General features: G+C 52.0%; 1 protein-coding gene across 1 annotated transcript in view; it reads right to left on the bottom strand.

Moving 5' to 3' along the window:
* Positions 1-22980, bottom strand: part of GLP2R (glucagon like peptide 2 receptor) — a 183284-nt gene that overhangs the window by 100320 nt on the left and 59984 nt on the right. The window contains exons 5-6 of the mRNA XM_019498124.2: positions 10021-10127; positions 545-701 (exon numbers count right to left, since the gene is read on the bottom strand). Of these exons, the coding sequence (XP_019353669.1) occupies positions 545-701; positions 10021-10127 (264 nt within the window). The remainder of the gene's footprint in view (positions 1-544; positions 702-10020; positions 10128-22980) is intronic.

The raw sequence follows: 22980 nt of genomic DNA, 5'->3' as shown, positions 1-22980 counted from the left end.
CTGTACTGCAATTTTTTTGATCCCCCTTCTTGCTAACATTTAATTCAATAAAGAACAACTCGGTTTAATAAAGACCTTTCCTACACTTTACTAAAATCTGTGTGGTGGTGTACTGACTAGAGGTACCTAGGTGTATAGTGATGAAGAGAAAGGGACTGCATAGACCCCTGCTTGTGGGTTCCCAGAATCTAGGTGCTCTGGGGCTCTCAGAGCTTTTGTGGCTTTTAAAGAACACTTTTCCTCAAGCAACCCAGCAATTTATATCAACTCTTGGCACTGTATAGGGTTTGCTGCATCACAGGCTGATTTGGGGGTAAAGGGGTGGCTAGTTGGCTGGGGGGCACTACCTTGGCCCTTACTTCTCCATCCCTGGGGGCCTGGTGCTCTACTGCCTTAAGAAGTCGTTTCCTGGGAGGGGTACCTGGACCTCTGCTTCTGGGTTTTCAAGGAGCAGAGTATTCCCAAAGTCTCTACCATTTTAAACAGCATTCTCCTCCAAGCTGCTTATTAATTTCATTCCATTAATGGATTAACAAAGCATTACCTCAGAACTGAAGTAGGATAGCCATCCAGTTTCATTATTAGGTGTTTTTGAATAGGTGTTGTAGAAAATGGCATCTTTAATAAGAATAGCTATGGCTCGCAATATAAATGAAGCAAATAAATTCATATGGATGTAGTTTCTAGTGCAATGAAGTTTTCTGTGGAAGTACAAAAGAGAAACATATCCGTCTGTGAATCTTTAATTATTACCCTGATTAGAAATGATATACAATAATATCGTATACATAGATCAGAGGAACGTTGGACTGGAAGGGACTCAAGAGCTCATCCAGTCCAAACCCCTGCTCAAGGCAAGATCATCCCTAACTAAATCATCATAATTCAGTGTTTGTATAACCTTCTCTTGAAAATTTCCATGCATGGATATTCCACCACCTCTTTGGCTTATACTGGGCATGTCTACACATGCATTTAAGCGTGATTAAATTTATTGTGCATTCAGCTAATACACAGTAAGCAATTTTTGGCAGGTGTCTACACAGCAGTGATTTGACACTAAATCTTGTGCCAAGTCCCTCCAGGCCTGCCATGTGCCCCTATGGCCACTAGAGGGAGCTCCAGCCTCCAGTCACATATCTGCCAGCACTTAGCAGCCATGTTGAAGCCAGAGCCAGCTGCCAGCACTTGGCAGCCATCTTGGAAACACATCCCCACACTGCTCCCTGGCCAGCCCTTTTCCTGCCCAGGAGCCATGCATATGCCAGCAGGGGCTAGGGCACCAGGCGCAGGAGGCCCTGATCAAACCCCTCCTCCTACACTCCCCACTCCAGCCCACCTGCCCCGCTACCTACACAACCTCCCTACCCCCAGCCCACCCCCAGCACCACTCTCAGGACACACACATTGTTTTAAAAAAAAAACTTTATTACTCTCACAACATCCGCCCTCATCCCTCCACCCTCACCACATAGAGCCCTCTCACCCTCGTTCCCCAACACACTGAGCCACTTCCTCTCCCCCATCAACTAACAGAGCCCCTCCACCAGCCTCCCCACACACCAACAATAAAAAACCTGCTTCCCAAAGTGCAAACTATTTACAATAGTTTCAGTCTCTATCTGAATCCCAAAGTGAGAGGCCGTGGGGTGGGAGCACCTATGGCTCAAATCCTGGGGACAGGTGCCCAGCACTCTGGCCTCATTTTTTCCCCTGTTGGTACAATTGTGGCAGCAAGTGTAGTGGATAGAGGGCTTCCTCTGAGGAGACAGTGGCTGCTGGTCCTCTGGTGTGGGTGCCTCCCACTCTCCTGGGGGCTGCCCATAGCCAGCAAGGCTGGTGTGGGGTCCTGTCCCCACTGCTGGCTGCTCTGGTTCTGCACCCACATGGAGCCAGGGTGAGCAGTGGGCCTGTGACCAGGTGAGGAAGCTGGGTGGTGGGAGACCAAGGTCAGGTGCTGGAGCAAGAGGTTCCAGTCTTGTGTGCACTGCTGGCCCAGCCAGTGCATCTTTATGGCTCCAGCACTGGGCGGCAGCAGTCCAGAGGCCACATCTCTGCTGGGGCTGGTGGGCTCTCCCCTGGATCCAGATGTTGGCCCTACAGAGGCAGGAGACAGAAGCCTTTTGTGAGAATTTGCAACATTTCAGAAATAAGATGCTCTACACCAGGGGCTGTGCACTGCCCAGCCTCAGATGCGGGGTCAGCCATGCATGGGGCAAGGGACTGGCCACATTCTCACCCTCCTTGCTGGGGACCTCTCCAGGGAAGTGCCCTGGGGCCAGCTCCCCCACCCCCCATGTCACCTCTGCACCCCAAGCATATCCCTTCTGCATGTGCCCCAGGTGGTGTGCAATGAGCTGTTTGTGCAGGCTGAGGGGTGCCCAAGCCACTATGCCCTGCTGATGATGATCCTTCTGGTGCCCTGGGCACACTTGCACTCCTGGTTTTAGACCCTAAGCTATGAAAGTGCAGGGAGCAAGCCCAAGCTGCTCCACAACCTCTGCCAGCACCTGGAGGGCTACCTGTGGTAATGCTATGCTTCCCTGCCCCCAGATCCTGAGGAGGACATTGCCACTGGCATTGACCCCTTCCTTGGGGTGTGAAAGGTCCATGCCATCTTTATCCATGCCTACCCAGATGCAGGGACACAGGCTGCTCAGTACAGTTTTGAACTGTTTTCCACCTCTGCGTGCTGTGGGTGGGTGGGGAAAACCCAGAGCCAGAGAGAGTGTAGGTGGGAAGGGGGACAGGAGCCAGGGCCAGAGATGGGGATGGGGCAGAAGCTGGAATGAGGGCCAAGAGCAGAAGCAGGAGCAGGGTCAGGGACCAGGATGGGAGACAGGGGCAGAAGCAGGGACTGGGAGGGAGGGACAAGAGCAGGAATGGGGACTTGGGGGGCTCTCCTTCCCCCAATGTGAGACTTACCATGTGTCAGGGACTGGTGAGGCTGGCAGCTTGGCATGGGCTTCCTTGTTGGTGATGGTGTCCGGCTGCACCCAGTGTCCTTGGACCACAGTCTGCAATGGGCTGGCATCCAACCAGAGCAGCTTCTAGGGAGGGGCTGGTGCTGGTGGTGGCCGGTGGTGTCATGGCTGGCCACTCCTCATAGCAGGGCCTGGGGATGCATGTCTGTTGGGCAGCTGCTGGCCACGTCTCCCTGATCTGCTAGTGGTGCAGCAGCTGGGGAGATGGACAGGGCAGGGTGCAGAACACCTCAGGGCTTCTCCTCTAGAGAGGTGTCACCACTGGAGAGGTCAGAGTGGGGTGGGGGCTTGGCCAGGCCACCCCTGATGGTGAACACTGCAGAGTTATGGCCTGGGTCCTGGGGTGCCAAAATGTTATCAGTTCCCACATAAAGGGCATGGTCTTGTGGGCATGACCAAACCAATGATTGTGGTCAGTCACAGCCACCCACTGTGCCCACGAGGTGTTTATCTTTATGCAGTACTGCTGTGCCACCCAGGAGTGCCCTCACTAGTGCATCCTGCCTAACAGGGCCTCATAAATATGGGTGTTTGAGCTCCCCCATGCACAAACTGCCTCTGGACCTCCGCACCTCCCAAGAGGGCCACAAGGTCTCCAACCTCCTCTTGGCTCCAGTTGTGGCCCTGGGAGGAAAGCTTGGAAGTGTGCACATGGGTGGGGCCAGTTCTCAATGGGGAGGACAGGGAGAACATGGCGGTGCATTGTGTTCTAGATGGGCCCCTGTGTTGCACAATGGCCAGCAATGCTCAGTAGAGGGACACAGCCAGGGACTAGGAATAATATGGCAGAGGCACTTCACCACAGTGTTTTCAAGGACAGGGGACAGTGCTGGGGGGTGAGCAGCAGCAGGGAGCAGGTGCTGGCCCTGCTGCCAGAGGCCCTACAGCACTGGGGAGATGTCAGGCTCAGCAGGGGGAGCAGCAGGCTGCAGCCTCTTTCTGACACTCACCTGTAGCCAAGCAGGAACTCTGGCTAGGGGACAGGACTGGCAGAAGCAGCCTGGATCCTGTCCAGGGGGTACACAGGGCCTCCAGCGTTCCAAGGTCCTGGTGTGTGTCCTCAGGGCACAAAGTGGCTGGAGGCTTTTATAGCCTGCAGGTAGGGGCTGCTGAAGAGCATCCCAGCCCCTTGGGCAGGACAGGCGCTCAGTCAGGAGATCTGGGTGGCTAGGCAGACCCAGCACTAAAGTTAGTGCTGGATCATATCTACATGTGTGATAATATGCTAATGTGCTCTAACTAATCACACCTACACTTGATACCTGTATTTGCAGGTATCAAAATTAGGTGTGATTAGCCACTTTTACTGCACAGTAAGAGCAAGTACATGATGACATGTGCCTGTACTGCACAGTAAATTAGGTTAATTAGCATTAATGCATCTCATGTAGACGCACCCAAAAATGAGTAAATACCCTCATGGTAAAAAAGTTCTTTCAAATATTCAACCTAATTTACCACAGAGTAAACTCACCCTAGGGTTCCCTGCCCAGCCAGAGGCTCACTGGTAGCTGTCCCACCTGCAGATCAGGGCCAAGGGTGGGACCTGCCCCTCCCCCACAGCTGTTTCCAAGCCCCGTGCCTTGATCACCTAATTAAGGCACAGGGCTGGGAAAGAGCTCTGGGGCTGGGACCTGTCCCAGACCAGGATTTTTTCCATCCAGCCCTGAGCAGCATAGGGAAGTCTGCAAATACAGCCTGGAGCTAGTTGGGGACCGTCCCATTTGAGGCAGTTCCCAGCAAACTTCAGGCTGCACATGCAGACTTCCCTGTGAAGCCCTGGTCTGGCTTGGAACTATCATAGTCTGGGGCAAGTCCCAGCCTACCCCAGTCTAGGCAGGGAACTCTTCCCATTCTTGGAGCTCCCAGCCCCAGCTCTGCAATTGGAACAGGTCCTGGGAGATTGTTTCCTGCTGGTTTCATAGTTGATAGGGTCAGAAGGGACCTGAGCAGATCATCAAGTCCAACACCGTGCCATGGGTAGGAAAGAATGCTGGGATGAAATGACCCCGGCTAGGTAATTATCTAGCTTCCTTCTGAAGACCTCCAAGCTAGGAGTGAGCACCACTTCTCTTGGAAGTTGGTTCCAGATCCTAGCTGCCCTGACTGTGAAGTAGTGCTTCCTGATGTCTAGCCTGAACCTACTCTCAATCAACTTGTGGCCGTTATTCCTAGTTACTCCAGGTAGTGCTCAGGAGAGCAGGGCCTCTCCCATTCCCCGCTGCTTCCCCCGGTAAGTTTATGGATGGCCACTGGATCTTCTTTCAGCCTTCTCTCATGGAGGCTGAACAGGTTCAGGTCCCATAGCCTCTCCTCATATAGCCTGCCCTGCTGCCCCCTGACCATGCGAGTGGCCCTCCTCTGGACCCTCTCAATGCTGGCCACATCCCTCCTGAAGTGCAACACCCAGAACTGGACACAGTATTACAACTGTGGCCTGACCGATGTCACATAGAGGGGGAGGATCACCTCCTTGGACCTGCTTGTGATGCATCTATGGATGCATGACAAGATGTGGTTAGCCTTACTGACTGCATCCTCAAATCGGCGGCCCATGTTCATCTTGGAATCAATAATGACTCCAAGATCCCTTTCTGCCTTTGTGCTGATGAGAAGAGAGCTCCCTAGCCTATAGGTATGATGCTGGTTCTTTCTCCCTAGGTGCAGTACCCTGCACTTGTCACTATTGAATCCCATCCTATTCTCATCCACCCACCCCTGTAACCTGTCCAGATCTAGTTGTATCCTGTCCCTCCCTTCTAGTGTGCCCACCTCTTCCCACATCTTAGTGTTATCCACGAACTTGAATAAAGTGCTTTTCATCCCCTTATCCAAGTTGCTGATAAAGATGTTGAACAGTATGGGCCCGAGGACCAAGCCCTGGAGGACTCCACTGCCCACATCCCTCCAGGTTGAAAAAGACCTGTCCACCACCACTCTCTGGGTAAGGCCTTCTAGCCAATTTGCGACCCATCTGACTGTGTAGGCATCAATGCCAGTCGCCTACTTTTTTAATGAGAATGGGGTGAGAGACAGTGTCAAAGGCCTTCCTAAAGTCCAGAAAGACTACGTCCACTGCAACACCTGCATCCAAGGATTTTGTGACCTGATCATAAAAGGTGACCAGGTTCATCTGACAGGACCTGCCCCTAATGAACCCACGTTGGTTGCCCCTGAGCATAATCTCCCTTGCTGGTCCCTCCCAGATGTGCTCCTGGATAATTTTCTCAAACAGCTTCCCCAGGACCAAGGTAAGACTAACAGGCCTATAGTTACCTCAGTCCTCCTTCCTCCCTTTTTTGAAAATTGGGACCACATTGGACTTTTCCCAGTCCTCTGGCACCTGGCCAGAGCACCACGAGTGCTCATAAAGCTGTGCCAGGGGCCCTGCAAAGACCCCTGACAATTCCCTCAGCACCCTGGGCTGGAGATCATCTGGACCTGCTGATTTAAATACATCCAGCCCCACCAGAAGTTCCCTAACTAGGTCCTCCCTGACCCTAGGCCTGGTGGTGCCTGTCCTGAGTCCACCAGAATCCTGGTGGGGGAAATGTCCCGGTTCCTGCTCAGAAAAATGGAGGCAAAGGATTTGTTAAAGCGGTTAGCTTTTTCATCTGGTGCAACCACCAGATTGCCAAGCGTGTCCTGCAGGGGCCCCACATTACCCAGTGCCTTCTTTTTACTTCCTGTGATCTTTGATCCTGGTCACTAGTCCTAGTTCTGTCTCTGCCTTAGCCTTCCTAACATCCCCGCTACAGTCTAGAGCAATGGAGATATAATCCTCCTTAGTGATAGCTTCTCCCTTCCACCAGGTGTACACCTCCTTTTTAGCTTTCCAACATTCCTGAATGCTTTGGTGAGCCATGGGGGCTTTTGAGCACTCTTGCCTCCTTTGATTCACATTGGGACTGTCACCCTTTGGGCTCAGAGGATCGTCTCCTTAAGGAACGACCACTTATCTTGGACTCCCAACTCCCCTACCCTCTGGGACCTCAGTTCCTCTCCTACTAATCTCCATAATTCATTGAAATTGGCCCTCCTGAAGTCAAAGGCTACTGCCTTGTTGCAGGCCTTTGACACACTGCGCTGGATAGTGAATTCCAGTAGGCGATGATCACTATCACCCAGGTGGTCAAGAACCCACAGTCCCCTCACCAGGTCATCGCCTGTGGCCAGGACCAGGTCCAGTAAGGCATTTCCCCTGGTGGGACTGTGCACCTCCTGGGTTAAATGGAGGTCCTGTATCTCAGCTAGGAACCTACGTGAGTGGTCAGACCTGGCTGACTGCTCCTCCCAGCAGCAGCCTTCTCAAACTGGCCAGGAACTGCCTTCTTGAGCTGGCCTGAGAATTCCCAGTGCCAGGGAAGTTCCCGGTGCCAGGGAACTTCATGGTGCCGGGGCAAGCTCTGGTGGGCAGCCTCTCAGACTTCTAAGCATGTTTATTGTTCTTTCCTGGACTCTTTCTAATCTATCCATATCTTCCTTGAAATGCAGAGCCCAAAACTGAACACAGTACTCTAGGTCTGCCCATAGCAGTGCAAAATAGAGCAGATCACCTCCCTTGACTTCAAGGGATGATCCTGTTAAACCAATACAGTAGGCTATTGACTTTTTCCACAGAAAGAGGACACTGTTGGCTCATATTCAGCTTGTGGTCCACTGTAAGCCCAAGATCATTTTCTAGAGTACTGCAGCCTAGCCAGCTATTTCCCAGTCTCTATTATGTGCATTTAAGTGCAGGACTTTGCACTTGTCTTTGAGAAATTTAATTTGATTGATTTGATTGATTTTGGACAAACTGTCCAGCTTATCAAGGTGATTCGGAATTCTAACCTTATTCTCCAGAATGTTTGCAACTCCACACAACTTGGTATAATATGTTAAGTATGAACTTAACCCAATCCTCCAAATCATTAGTGGAGAAACTAAACAACATCAGAAATGGGACAGATCCCTGGGAATCTCCACTCAATATTCATCCCAGCTGGACTCCAAGCCACTGATTGAGCACAATGATTCCATCAGTTATTTTGGACCATAGTACCTTACAGTACTTTCATTCAGTGTATACTTTCTTATCTTACTAATGAGACAGTTGTGGAGGACAGTGTCACAACTCAATGTATAGCACATCCACTGCTCTCCCTTCATCCACAGAGCCTGTAATCTTGTCTCAGAAAGAGATCAAGTTCAAGTATGACTTACTCTTGATGAATCCATGTTTGCTGTTCCTGATAACTCTGTTCTCTTTCAGCTGTTTGAAATAGATTCCCTACTCTATGATGTTTGCCTTTTGCTCATGACCTGGAGCAAATTTGCTCCTGGTCAGCCCAGCCACTAGGGGCCCTGGGGCTGGGAGCTTCTCCTGGCCCAGTGCTGGGCTGGCTCTATGCCAGCCCCAACCCCAGCCCCAGCCCCAGCCCCAGTTCCAGGCCCTTAAAAGCCTGCAGGCACTGTGGAGCCATGTGCAGGCATCCTGTGGTCACTTGTGGCCATTGCGTCCCTGTGCACAGGCTGCAGGCCAGCTCAGCCAGCCTGCCTGCACCCTGGCACTGCTTCCTGGCACTATAGTGCTGCACAGCTACCAGGGCTATGCTGTCCAGCCCCAGAGGCCTGCCAGCACCTGGGCCTAGCTGCAGCCAGCTCCTGACCACCAAGGCCAGCTCCATCTGGCCACAGAAGACCCCCCAGATGTCTGCCTAGACCCTTCAGATGCTGTCTCATACTGCCTCACTGCACAGTTTCCAGTCCTGCATTCTGCCCCTGCACTGGGTGCTCCAGGCAACTTCCCAGGCCTGGCAGCACTAGAACAGCTACGTGGAGGCCCAGAAATCTATTGTGGAAGCCACACTGGCATCCTCCCTGATGCCACACACTGTCTCCCAGGACCTCAACTGATTGCTGTAGGAGACTGGGGACCTCATAGCACTGTGGGGTGAGGCTGAGGTGCTGAAGCAGCTCATGTGCGGTGGGCACTCCAATGCACATGTTTATGAGGGGTTATCAGACCGTATGCGTGAGCATGGGCATGAACAGTTGGCACACCAGTGCCACATAAAGGTCAAGGCCTTGTGGGTAAAGTGGGTCACTGTGACCAACCACAACCATTGATCAGGGACTGCCAACAAGTCCATGCCCTTTATGCGCAACTGGACACCATCCTCATGCCCCAGGATTCAGGCTGCGGCCATGCTGTGTACTACAGCAGGGGTGGCATGCCCAAATCTCTGATATGGCCTAGCACCCACAGTGACCCATCACTGGGGGGAGGGCCCCTTGTGCTGCCAGCAGCCCATTCCACCAAGCTTCCCACCCCCAGCATCCTCCAGCTCCGGGAGCCTGGGCCAGCACCTGCCCCATCAGTTCATCAGCCTCAGACCTGTCCACAAGGCCAAGCTGGCCATGTCACCACCAGCTGCCAGCAGCACCAGTTCCACCTTGTGGGGGCCCCAGCCCAAGGAAACCACACGCTGTGCCTCTCCAGCCAAGGACACCATGGGAGCCCACTAATGTAGGCCAGATGGAGGTCACTGTGGCAAGCCGGCAGGGCCAGCACAGTGGCCATCAGGAGCATGGAGTGCTGGCCATTGCTGCCAGGGGCAGGGGCTGGAGCAGCCATAGCATGGGAAGGCAGAGGCTGTGGTTACAGAGCTGCTTTGTGCTGTGCTCATACTCTGCATGCCGCTCATCACCAGAAAAGCATCTGGCCATGGAGCAGGGCTGCCTTTAAAGATGGCCTCCAGCCACAGCCAGCTGTGGCCAGAGCCTCCACCTCCCTCTGGTGGTGGCAGAGGCCCATTGCAGGGACTCAGGAAGCGGAAGTAGTTTGCTGCTAGGAACAGCAAATCTGATCCTGCTTCCCTGCATGTGTAGATGCCTGCCTGAGAGCATTTGCTTTCAAGTATTTTACTTGAGAATAAACTGCTCCCAGATCAAATGCATGTGTAGACACACCCAATTACATTAAAAAGAATGTGCATTGTATTAAGCTTGAAAATGCAGTACATATTCTGTAATAGCATTGGTTTACACTAACCTGAGCAGAAGAAGTATAAGTAGAGCTAATATGAGGGAGATGAGGGAAAAGTAATGTCCTACAGTGTACAATAGCTGTAGTGAGGATAGTAACATGTGTTCTTCTTCCTAATCATAAGAGCAAAAGAGAAAAACATATAAGCTATACATTTGGGGAGTCAGCATAGACTAGTGGGAAGGGCTCACTATTGGAGTCAACAAAGGTTTTATTATTTTCTGTGACTTTGGAAAATTATTTGATCACTCACTGCCTGAAGTGTCCCCTTCTGTAAGGAATTTGAAATCTTTGAATAATTCAAACAGGGACTGTAACAGATCCATAGGCAGAAACCCTCTAGAGACTTCTCTAGCTCCTCCGAAAGTAGGTGAGAGAGGCAGAAGCTGTGTGGAATGTTCTGGAGGTAGTAACCATTAGAGGGTGGCTAGAGAGAAAGGGGGGGGGAGCTAGAGGAGAGGGGAAATGGAAGTCTCTGGGAGGGAGCAAGCTGTGACTGAGGGGAAACTGACCCTGGGATACTTTCACAGGAATTTTGAGGGCTAGGTGGCAGTCTGCATGGAGGGTAAAGATTTTGTCAGTTTTGTTTTAGCATATTCTTCTCTCAAAAGCATTTGATCATTTTCTTTTTCATACCATTTGTTCATCCTTGTAATAAGCCCTTTTGTTTTTCTGCTATGTTACCAAAGTGCCTGTGGTAAATTATGATTTCTGAGCAAATGAATAACCTAGGCACACCCATTCAAGCAGAGTGGGGGACCAATAAGCTTACACAACCCCAGGGTATATCTCTGGGATCACCCCAACGCCCTGGGGTTTTGTCACAGCCACATAAGCCCAGATACCATTCCTCCTCCAAGAGGTATGTTTTGTGGTTCTTAGCTGCTAAATCATTAAATGCAATCCAATTTCACCCTGTACAATAATCACAAAGCTGCTAGGATGTCTAGATTCTTTATGCATCTTCATTTTGACTGGCTGAACACATTGGTGATGTGTAGGGGGTGCATGCGGATTCACATGCACCCCCTGAAATTGGCAGTGCACCCCCTGTGAAAAGCACCACCAACCCTGCCAGCAGCACCTGCATGCAGTCACTACCTGCCCCCCCCTCCCACCACCGACACGACCACAGCTGCCTGTGAGAGCTCCCCGCTCACCACTGCCATGCCCCCACTGCCAGCATCACCACTGCTGCCTGTGGGCGGTCACCGTGCCCCCCCAACCCCCTGGGGCATACTACATTCATGTCTGAACATATTCACATATATCCCACTGAGTGATCTTTCTGTTGCCAGCTTTAACCATTTTCAAGGGACTTAGGACAAGCTACAGCAGGGTGGTGAAAGCAGAAGGCCCGGTTTTTGAGTCACTGCAAAATGAACCTTTGCAGACTTTACAACTAGTCTGATCAGAAAAGTGAGGAAAAAAGCAGGGAAAGCCCCACTCACTGCTACATGCACACACCCCACAACACACACACGTGCACCTATCCCCCCACACACCTCAAGCCACCCTCTCCCTCCACACAACCCACAAATCCCATACCCATCCAGAAACACCCACATATTCCCACACACTTCCCACAACCCCCCATACCCACATCCATACACACCCCCAAACCCCACATGCACACACATCCACACACACCCACAGCCTCCTACAAAGCCAATACCCACCCACCCATACCTCCACCCCTCCACACCCCCGCAATATACAAGAGTAAAACTTCATTTTGAGCTATTATGCAATCACCTCTATACACACAACACAAACACACACAAATCAGGACAAAAATATTGGAGTTTTTTTTTTAAATAGAATTAAAATATGTTATTGTGGATGTTTGATTTTTAGTATATAATTTTTTCCCCCCATTCCAAGCTGACAAACCCCCATCTCAAATGAGTATTTTTGTAATGAAGGGAAGGACTTCCAGTGGCAAAGGTCAGGTGTTAGGGGGTGGGACTTGCGGTCCCAAGATGGCGACCAGGGGATGAGGCACCTGTCAAGGGGTGGGACTACCCTTGAGGCCCTTGACAGCTTGCCAAAGCTCATTAAGCAGCTCTCCAGCCAAAATAATTGCCTGCCCCTGCTCTAGGTCCTTTTCAGTCAGAGACATTTATATCTCACAGACTTCCTAACATGGTGCTCTAACTATCATACCTCAGGTCAGGCATTATCCAGTCACTTCTCCAGCATTTCTTTTGCACCATGGTACTAGGAAGCCAAGAAAGAGACATATGTGGACCTGGAAGGACAAGCCAGATCCATATCTAGCCAATGTGTAACTCTCCTGTGCATGCTCAGTCTTTACAGAGACATAGGTGCAGTATAAACGTAGGTTCCAAATCATCCAGGTAGATGCTTAGAAAAGTGACATTTAGATGCTCAAAAGGGAACAGATTTTGGCTCTACATGCCTTAAATTTAGTTATGCTATAATATGATATTTTTTGTTAGGGCTCTTTGCTAAGTGGTAAAAACAAAAGAAGCCTTGTCAGAGAAGACCATAAAATAAAGGAGAAAAGAAAACACGATAATAGCAAAGGACATCACCAAATTGTTTAGGAAGGATATAGAAATCCCTCCTACCAAAATTGTATTTTCACTGAAACATAAATCCAAGCTACTTGCCACTTTCTATGGCCGTGTATGGACTGGTTTAGTCCAGTTTTAAAAGTTTCAGAGCAACAAAATAATTTAAATAAATCACAGAATATTTGTAGAGTGAATGAATGTAAATATGCAGTACAGAATAAAGGGAAAATTGGACAACTCAGAAAATCCAAGAAGACCTGCTGCCAATCTATTGCCAGCCTGCATGATAACTTCCTCCTCCCCCTTGAATTTCCTCAGGCAACACAGGTAAGAATCTATATTGAGCTGTTATAAGTAGACAGAGAGACAGTGGAATGACCATCTAAAGACAGTGATAGGGTTCAGACAATATTCTGAGTAGGCAATGAAAGAAAGGATAGACGAGGCTGCACAAAGAAAAATCTTTCTACAACCATGATCCGCACTTCCATGAGAGAGGCACCCTGGGACAAGATGGGCTGATCTCCTCTGAAGGGCTTTAAACTAGGTTCATTGGGGGATGGGGAAGCAGAGGATAAGGAGACCCTATGATTAGAGAGCCATGAGCAATGCACTGATCAGTCCAGGCAAGTACTAAGGTAAGTACTAAGGGGCCCAACAGACATCAGGACAGGGGGGTACCAAGGGGACCCATCAGGGGGCTTAAATGTCTCTACACTAATGCTAGAGGCATGGGAAACAACCAGGAGAAACTTGCACTCCTGCTTGCAAGCAACAACTTCGACCTGGTTGGACTAACTGAAACCTGGTGGGACCCTATTCACAATTGGGCAGTAGACATTGAGGGTTACAGGTTGTACAGATGGCATAGAGTGGGGAAAAAGGTGGGGCGGGTGTTGCTCTCTATGTAAAGGAGCAATATACATCCTCTATAATCAAGATGGGGTCAGAGGAGGGCCAAACCGAGGCCGGTGATAAAAATTAAGGACAGCAAAAAGTCCTTCTTCAGGTATATAGGGAGCAAAAGGAAGGCACAGGGTAGCATAGCACCCCTACAGGACAAACTAGGGCAATTGGTGACAGAGAGGGGGGACAAAGCTGAGCTCTTCAATGAGTTCTTTTCATCTGTATTCCTAGACACAGACCAAGACAAATCTCCCAGTTGGATCATAGATAGACATAGGAGGGACACCAGCCTACCAACTGTTAGCACAGACTTAGTGAAGGGGCACTTGGAGGGGCTGGATGTGTTCAAAGCAGCAGGATCGGATGATCTTCATCCAAGGGTGCTGAAGGAATTGGCAAGTGTCATAGCAGAGCTGATGGCACGGCTGTTTGAGCACTCATGGTGCTCTGGTCAGGTCTCAGAGGACTGGGAAAGGGCCAATGTGGTCCCTATTTTCAAGAAGGGGAGGAGGGAGGAACTGGGAAACTATAGGCCAGTTAGTCTTATCTCCATCCTTGGTAAAACTCTAGAAAACAAAATTAAGGATCACATTTGTGGGATCCCAGCAGGGGAAATAATGCTGAAAGGAAATCAGCATGGTTTCATTGCAGGTAGATCATAGAATCATAGAATCATAGAAGTAAGGTCGGAAGGAACCTTGTAGATCTTCAAGTGCGACCCCCTGCCTGGGCAGGAGGAAAACTGGGCTCAAATGACCCCAGCCAGGTAGGCATAAAGCTGCTTCTTAAAGACCCCCAGGGTAGGAGCCTTCTGGTCCCCCCTAGTGAGTTTATAGACAGTCACAAGGTCCCCCCTCAGCCTTCTCTTGTGAAGGCTCAACAGGTTCAGGTCCCGTAGCCTCTCATTGTAGGGTCTGCCCTGCTGTCTCCGGATCAGGTGGGTGGCCCTCCTCTGGACCCTCTCAATGTTGTCCACATCCCTGTTGAAGTGGGGTGCCCAGAACTGGACACAGTACTCCAGCTGTGGCCTGACCAGTGTCGCGTAGAGGGGGAGGATCACCTCCTTGGCCCTACTTGAGATGCACCTGTGGATGCACGATAAGGTCCGGTTAATCCTGCCTGATTAAACTTGTTTCTTATTATGACCAGGTCACAAAATCCTTAGACACAGGAATAGAGGTAGATGTCATCTACCTAGATGCTAAGAAGGCCTTCAATACGGTATCACATTCCATTCTTGTAAATAAACTGACAGTCCGTGATGTAGATGATTACACAGTCAGGTGGGTGGCAAATTGGCTTAGGGGTCACACCCAGAGTGTGGTGGTGGATGGGTCGATATTGACCTGGAAAGATGTGGGCAGTGGAGCCCGGCAAGGCTCAGTCCTGGGACCGGTGCTATTCAATATCTTCATCAGTGACTTGGACGAAAGCATGAAGAGCGCCCTGTCAAGTTCACAAATGATACCAAATTATGGGGCAAAGTTAACACACCAGGGGGTAGGGAATGGATCCAGGTGGTTGGAAAAGTGGGCAGAATGAAATAGGATACAGTTCAACAAAGACAAGTGCAAAGTCCTACACCTGGGCAAAAAGAACTACTGACATGCTTACAGCCTGGGGGATGACCTTCTCCACAGCACAGCAGTAGAAAGGGATCTTGGAATCATAGTTGACTCTAAGATGAACCTGAGTCATCAATGTGATGAAATGATCAACAAGGCTAACTGCACTTTATTATGCATTAACAGATACATAACGAACAGGTCCAGGGCAAGGTTCCCTCCAAGGCGCGCATGTGTGCGGCTGCGCACAATTTAAAGTCTTGCTGCGCACCAACTTTTTAATGCCGTACACCCACCCGGGGAGGACCTGGGCACAGAGTGCAATGGAGGCATCGGGAGCCTGGTGGTGTAGGACATTTACCAGAGTTAAGCTGCTCACCCCACAGGCAGCAGCTCCTCCCCGAGGCGAAGCAAGGTGAGGCAAGGCAGGGGCGGGGATGGGGACAGGGGCTGGGACAGAGTGCCTCCTCATGGCTCTGGGAAACTGCTCCAGCTGTTTTTTACCTCACTCCTCACCTCACTGGCATCCTCGTGGGGAGGGGGAGTGGCGTGGGGCAGACAGAGGCTCCTCCCCAAGGTGAGACGGGGGCAGGAATGGGGCTGGGGCAGAGCTGGGCACTGCATGGGCTCTGCTGGCTCTGGGGAACTGCTTTGTTCTCCAGGCCCTTCAGGTGAGCTTTGCCCTGAGCCCCAGCACCATGTGCCTCCCTGGCCCAGGGCAGTTGGAGGAATGGAAAACTTGCCTTGTGACAGGAGATTGGTGGGTTGTAGCCCCAGGGTTCAGGGCTTCTGCTGATCATCTGAAGGAGCAAGAAAGAGCTTGCCCCTCTCAGCTTTAAGTCCTGGATGTTGGCCACAGCCAGAAGTGGAAGATGGGCTGGGAGAGGGGGTGCTGGTGCCCCCAGAGGTATTGAGAGGCCTCCCCAGTGCAAGGACTGTGGGGGTTTTGCCTACTTCTAGCACACTCGTGGAACAAAGCAGCGCGCTCACGGACCACTACACCTTAGAGGGACCATTGGTCCAGGGTGGTGATGCTTCCCCTCTATGCAGCACTGGTCATGCCGCAGTTATAGTACTGCATCATTTTAGGCACTGCATTTCAAGAGGGATGCGGAGAATCTTGAGAGGTTTCAGAAGAGGTCTATTCGTATGGTCAGAGGCCTACAGGCCAGGCCCTAGGAGGAGAGACTGAGGGACCTAGATCTCTTCAGCCTTTGCAAGAAAAGGCTGAGAAGTGATCTTGTGGCTATCTCTAAATTCATCAGGGGATGGCAGCAGGGAATAGGAGATGCTCTGTTTACTAGGGCATCCCCTGGAGTAACTAGGAACAATGGTCACAAATTGATGGAGAGCAGATTTAGGTTGGACATTAGAAAGATCTTCTTCACAGTAAGAGTTGCTAGAATCTGGAATGGGCTTCCAAAGGAGGTGGTTCTCTCCCCTACTTTGAGGGTCTTCAAGAGGAGACTGAACAAGCACCTAGCTGGGGTTCCCTGACCCCAGCACTCTTTCCTGCCCAGGGCAAGGGGTTGGACTCAATGACCTACTGAGGTCCCTTCCAACCCTAACATCTATGAATCTATGAAACTATGAAAGAAGTCCCTGATGCCTACCAAACAAGATGTTAAGAAGAGGAGGGGAACCCACAGAGGCCTATATAAGAAAAAGGCAAAAAGATAAATTAGCTAGTGGAGGTGAAATGGAATGAGGAAATAAATAGACAGGATCAGAAGCCCAGGATGGCGCAGAACAAAAAAAGCAAACCATCCACACAGAAAAGGCTGAAGCAATCTATCTAAAATGGACAAAGGATGGATCAAGGGAGAACAAAAGACAAGATCTACGGAGAGAAGAATTAAGAGACAATAACAGACCAGACAGTAACATAAACACTGAGAAAAAGCAACATTTACATAGCTGAGGACTCAATACTAAGAAGAGTAGACAGACCAGTCACAAAGGAAGATCCAAAAAACAGAAATGTGTGCTATGTGTTAGAAGCAAATGTACAAGTCATAGGTCTGAGGTTGAGAAAGATTCTGATGAAAGCAAGAAAGAATCTATTAACTGTTCTTTATGTAGGAACAAATGACATTACCAGACACTCATTGACAAGGATAAAGGATGACTATATTTGGCTCTGGTAAATGCTTAATGAGATCAAGTGACAATCAGTGGGATTTTTCCAGTCCCAAAAGAAAGAAATAGAGCCAGACAAGATAATAATATTAATGGATGGCTTGGAACTGGTGCAATTGGGAAGGTTTTGGGACAGTCAAGTATTAGCAAATATTCATGGTCAAAGGACTTCTATCCAGGGATGGGCTCCATGTGACTAACTGAGGGAAGAATCTTCTGGGGCCAAAGTTAGCATGAATTATTAGAAAAGCATTTTAAGAACTTAGGGGAGAAGTCTGGGAGAAACATACAAAATATATACACTGATAAAAAATATATGATAGGAATAAAATAAGAAGGTAGTCAGTGAGAAAGGAACACCAAATTGTGGAAAGGAAGTAGCATTACAGAAAATACAAAACAGGCATTTGAATCATACATTACAACTGGGAACTTGGTTAAGATCAGATGGAAACCACTGAAATGTTTATATATCAATGCAAGGAATCAAGACAATAGAATGAAGGAACTAGAACTCCTGGTTTGGAAAACAAAACAGGACATTATAGGAATAATGGAAACAGCTAAATATTAACCATGCATGGAATATAGCAGGGGTCAGCAATCTAGAACCTGTGGGCTGGATCCACCTGCAAAGAGATTTCATATGGCTTGCTGTCACAGGGCACTAAGTTGTGCCGGCTCCTTTAAGGGCAGAAGCAGCCTAGCCAGGGGGGAGGGCCCTGCAGGCTAGCCAGAGTGCTACAGCTGCAGGTTGCCTGAGAAACATGCTAATGAGGTAATTAGCTGGCACCTGCAGGCGGTCAGCTGACCGGAAGGAAGTAGGGCCCTGGGTACATATAAGCTCATGGCTAGTGCTGGCAGGGTTCACTCTCCCTCTGGCAATTGCCAGGAGAAGGAGCTCCTACACAAGAGAGCTAACTGAGACGTTGTGCTGCCTGCTTTGCTACCCCCAAGTGCAGTAATACTCCAGGAGCTCACAAGGTACCAGGGCTAGGGGACACACTATCTTAGAGGTGGAAGTTTGACCTCATAAAGGGACAGAGTGCTGCCTTCACTGTTAGTGTTATGTTATAGCCCAGGGGCTTATTTTTGTGCTATTGTTTGTACTTGAGGTTTGGGGTGAGGCTGTAAGGGGAGGTACGGAGGCCTCACTAGTGCCCAGTGGAGGCACGCAATTGTCTTGAGCCCTGCCAGAAATGGGTACAGGGCTAGAGCAGTTAGGAAAACCTGCAACAGGCGGAGGGTGTGAGACAAAAGGCAGGTGGGACCAGGGAGCGCAGCACCAGAGGGGCGCACTCAGCCAGGGCCAGAGGCCCAGCGACTGGAACAGAGGGAGCAGAGCTAGTGCCTCAAAGCCATGGCCAACTCAGTGGGCCTAGGCTAGAAGGCCTAGCCAGATTAAAGGAGCAGTAGCCAAATAGGCTGAGGCCCCAACAGAGGTGACAACAGTTGTGTCCCAGGGGAGCGGGGATGCCGGGATACCCCTGTGGCGGCAAAGGGTCCCGCTTACCTCCCACAGGGCCGGAGGAGCCAAAAGGAGTCCACGCGCCAGCGCGAGCCGTCAGCCGGGCATTTATCTGGCTGCGGCTGAGCGGTAGGGGCGGGGCACGCCGGCCGGGAGAGACAAAAGGCGGCCCCGCCGAGACAACGGGGCGGCTGAGAGGAGAGAGCTGCAGCGCGGAGCCCCAGCAGGCGGGGAAGCAGCCGCCACCCGCCGAGGGCAGGACGGAGGAGGAAACTGACAAGGACGGCTGCGAGCGGTGCAGCAGCGCAGCCGGGAGCAGCACGTGGAGGGGAAGAGCCAGCTCCGTGAGGTGGGGCACAGCCAGTGGAGAAGCCAGCAGCGGAGCCGGTGGCAGGGCCGGCAGCAGTACCCAGGAAGGGGCTGGCTGGGCCCTGTACCGCGGAGCCGACGGTGAGGGTAACCGCGGCGTCACTGGTAGGGGCAGCGAAGAGGCCAGCGGCACCCCGGAGAGGGAGGGGCCAAGTCGACAGCTCTGCTGGAGGTACGCCTGGCCCGAGGACCGCTGTTGACGGCCAGAGGTTTGAGGCAAGAGGGAGGCAAGGCGAGGACGGAGTAGAGGTCAGAATAGGAAGACCCTAAGGTGGTGAATGGCTTGGGTGTAGGGGAGGACGGAGCCCCGAGATTGCCCGCGGAGGAACGCGTCAGCACCGAGGGATACCCCAAGGGAAGACCCCCCACTGAAGATGTCATCAAAGTCGTGGCAGGCGAGTTCTGGGGTCCCCCTTGATACCAATCGGGGTAAACTTCGGGGCGCATCAGCAAAGCCCAGGTGGGCGAGATCTGGTGCCCAGGCGAAAGCGGCGCATGATCTCCTGGTAGAGCAGCGGCGGGTACAAAGTGGTGCATTGGCCAGGAAAATGGAAGACCCAGACATGGCGGCCTATGCCGGGGCCCAACCCATGCCGATGACAGCGATCGAGGTTTTGGAACAAAACCTACAGGCCTTCACACAAATTGTCAGCTCCCAGCAGCAGATGTTTGACCAACAGCAGGAATGGTTCAGGCGAGGCCAGGTATCCTTTAAGATGCCGAAGATGACGAAGGAGGATGAACCCGAGGCATACACAGAGGCCTTCGAGCATCACGCCTTGATGACCGGCCTTCCCCAGGACCATTGGGCCAGCCAGCTGGGAGCCCTGGTAGTTGGGGTGGCGCAGGCGGCCTACCGAGCCATCCCGAGAGAGGAGGCCTGGGACTACGAACAGGTGAAACAAGCAATAGTCTATCGGCTGGAGATTAGCCCAGACTATTACCGACACCTGTTCAGGGCCAAGAAAGGGCCCGACGAGAAGCGTCCCTGGGTGCTACTACAGCTGCTGCGGGACCTGCTCGACAAATGGGTGAGCCCGGTGGGGTCCGACCGCGAGGACCTGGCGGATCGGGTCATTTTGGAGCAGTTCCAGATTGACCTGGATGAGAGGATGCAACACTGGGTGCGACAACACGCCCCTCGGAAATGTGAGGAAGCATTAAAACTGGCAGAAGCCTACACGGCAGCAGAGGCAAGTTATCTGAAGGAAAGAAGAAACCCGAGGCCAGCGTCACCGCCACCAAAAGAAGCTGAACAGCGGCAGGCCCCTATCCGGGGGGTCAGTAGAGACGTAGTGTGTTTCTGCTACGGGCAGAGGAGACACCTCTCGCGAGAATGCCCCACGCAACCCGCTGCGCGGTGGGTCCCAGCTACCCAATCCAGAGGCTTCCCTGACTGGCGCCGCAGTGCGGAGGTGGGGGAACCTATGGACTGCAGCTACGCCAGCTGTGAGGGAAACGCAACATGGAGCCGCCCGACCGTCAAAGCCTGGGTGGACAGCCGGCCAGTACAGGCCACTCTTGACTCCGGGTGCGCCCAATCTATGGTAAGAGCCGACATAGTCCAACGGCGAGACGGAAGGGAGGCCCCACCAGTGACAGTGACCTGCCTCCATGGTGAAGCCAAACGCGTACAGCGACAATGGATACAGCTGCGCGTCATGGAGCACCAAGGGGAACTACTCATAGGAGTGGCACCGAAGATGGCGTGTGAGATGCTACTAGGACGGGATTGGACACCCCTCTACGATGTGCTAGAATGAGTGAGAGATGTAGAACTCACCTGAAAAAAAAATGGGAGCCAGCGAAGGGTGGCTAGGCGAGGAAGAAGCGGACCCAACCGACATTGAGGGACACATGAACTTTGACCCAAGCCATATCACCAGTAGCCAACAGTTCCGGGAGGCGCAGAACGAGGACCCGGAGCTCGAGACCCTCTGGAGACGAGCCCACAAGGGCCAGGATGAGGCCGTGTCACCCAGAAGAGAGCAACCCCAGTTCGAGGTAAGGAATCACCTCCTCTATCGCGTGCCAGGGCCCAGGCGGGAGGGCCCCGCAGAAGCGCAGCTAGTAGTCCCGAGACAGCTCCGCCAGGCGGTCTGGCAACTCGCCCATGCGAGCCCGGTGGGAGGCCATTTGGGGCGAGATAAAACCCTGGCCAAGGTAGGGCGATGGTTCTTTTGGCCCGGGATGGGAGAGGAGGTGACCTGCCAATGTGCAGCCTGCCCAGAGTGCCAGAAGACCCGGACTGAGCACCCTGCTAAGGCCCCTTTACAGCCAATGCCGGTCATAGACACCCCCTTCACGAGGGTAGCCCTGGACATTGTGGGGCCCTTACCCCGTAGCAGTTCCGGCCACCAGTATATTCTAGTCATGGTGGACTACGTGACACGGTACCCCGAGGCCATCCCATTGTGAACCGCAACGGCCCCCCGGGTGGCAGAAGAATTGATAAAGTGGGTCGCGAGAATGGGGGTCCCTAAAGAAATCCTGACTGACCAGGGCAGGAATTTCATGTCCGGCGTCATGAAGGTGGTGTGTCGGACCCTACAAATGCAGCAGATACGGACCTCGGTGTACCACCCCCAAACCAACGGGCTGGTGGAACGCCTTAATGGCACCCTAAAGAGGGTATTGAAACGGTGTATCCAAGAAGATCCTCGGAAGTGGGATTTACTGTTGCCATTAGTCCTATTCTCGCTCAGAGATACCCCCCAGGACTCCATGAAATTTTCCCCGTTCGAGCTAGTCCTTGGGCATCGCCCGAGGGGATGGCTGCAGGTCCTCTGAGAAGAGTGGGAGAGGGACGCCGGGGGCCTGCAGGACCCAGCAGGGTATCGCCAGGCTTTCCAACAGAGGATACGAACGGCCCAGAATATAGCTCGCAAGAATTTGAGAAACGCCCAGGCGCGGCAGAAGGAGAGATACGACGACAGCACCAAGGAGCGGGCCTTTGAACCAGGGCAGCGAGTACTAGTGTTATTACCCTCGTCCACGAGCCGTTTCCTAACACAATGGCAAGGCCCCTTCGAGATCCTACGGTGAGTCGGGCATGTGGACTACGAAGTGCACCGGCCAGGACATCGCTGAGAGAAACAAATCTTCCACGTAAATTTGCTGCGGGAATGGAAAGAACCAACGGGCTGGGTAACGTTCAGAGAGACGGAAGGGGAGGATTTGGGGCCCCAAGGGCCACAGCGAGATGTGACGCCGCCCGGCGGGGTAGAGCAGCTAATTGAGGTAGGGGAAGACTTGTCTGAACCACAGAAGCAGGAAACACGGAAGGTAATTCGGGAATTCCGGGATGTGTTCTGCAAAGAGCCGGGGTGGGTCCGCAGCACAATGCATACCATTAAGACACCTCCCAGGGCTATAGTAAGAGAGAAGCAGAGGCCCATTCCACACCACTTGCTAGACGCCGTGCGGGAGGAGGTGGACTCCATGCTGCAACTGGGAATGGTGAGACCTTCCCGAAGCCCTTGGAGAAGCTCATTGGTCCCCGTACGAAAGCCAGACGGGTCACTGCGACTATGCGTTGATTATAGAAGGTTAAACGCACTGGCAGCCTTCGACGCATTCCCCATGCCCCAGGTAGACGAGTTAATAGAGAGAATTGGAGGGGCCCAATATATATCAACGCTGGACATGGCCAAGGGATACTGGCAAATCCCAGTGGCCCCGGCTGACCGGCCAAAGACAGCCTTCGGCACACCCTGGGGCCTATATGAATTCGTAAGGATGCCCTTCGGGTTACATGGGGCGGCTGCAACTTTCCAGTGGTTGATGGACCAACTGCTGGCCCCCCACGCAGGGTACGCGGCGGCCTACATCGACGACATTATTATATACTCACCAACCTGGACGCACCATAAGCAGGCCCTCTGGGCCATGTTGTCAGAGCTACGACGGGCAGGGCTTACAGCAAACCCACAGAAATGCGCCTTAGCGAAAAGGGAGACCAAATACCTAGGATTCTTGG

The sequence above is a fragment of the Alligator mississippiensis genome, chromosome 8, assembly GCF_030867095.1.
Source record: "Alligator mississippiensis isolate rAllMis1 chromosome 8, rAllMis1, whole genome shotgun sequence".
NCBI lineage: Eukaryota > Metazoa > Chordata > Crocodylia > Alligatoridae > Alligator > Alligator mississippiensis.
This window is presented reverse-complemented; position numbering and strand designations above follow the sequence as displayed.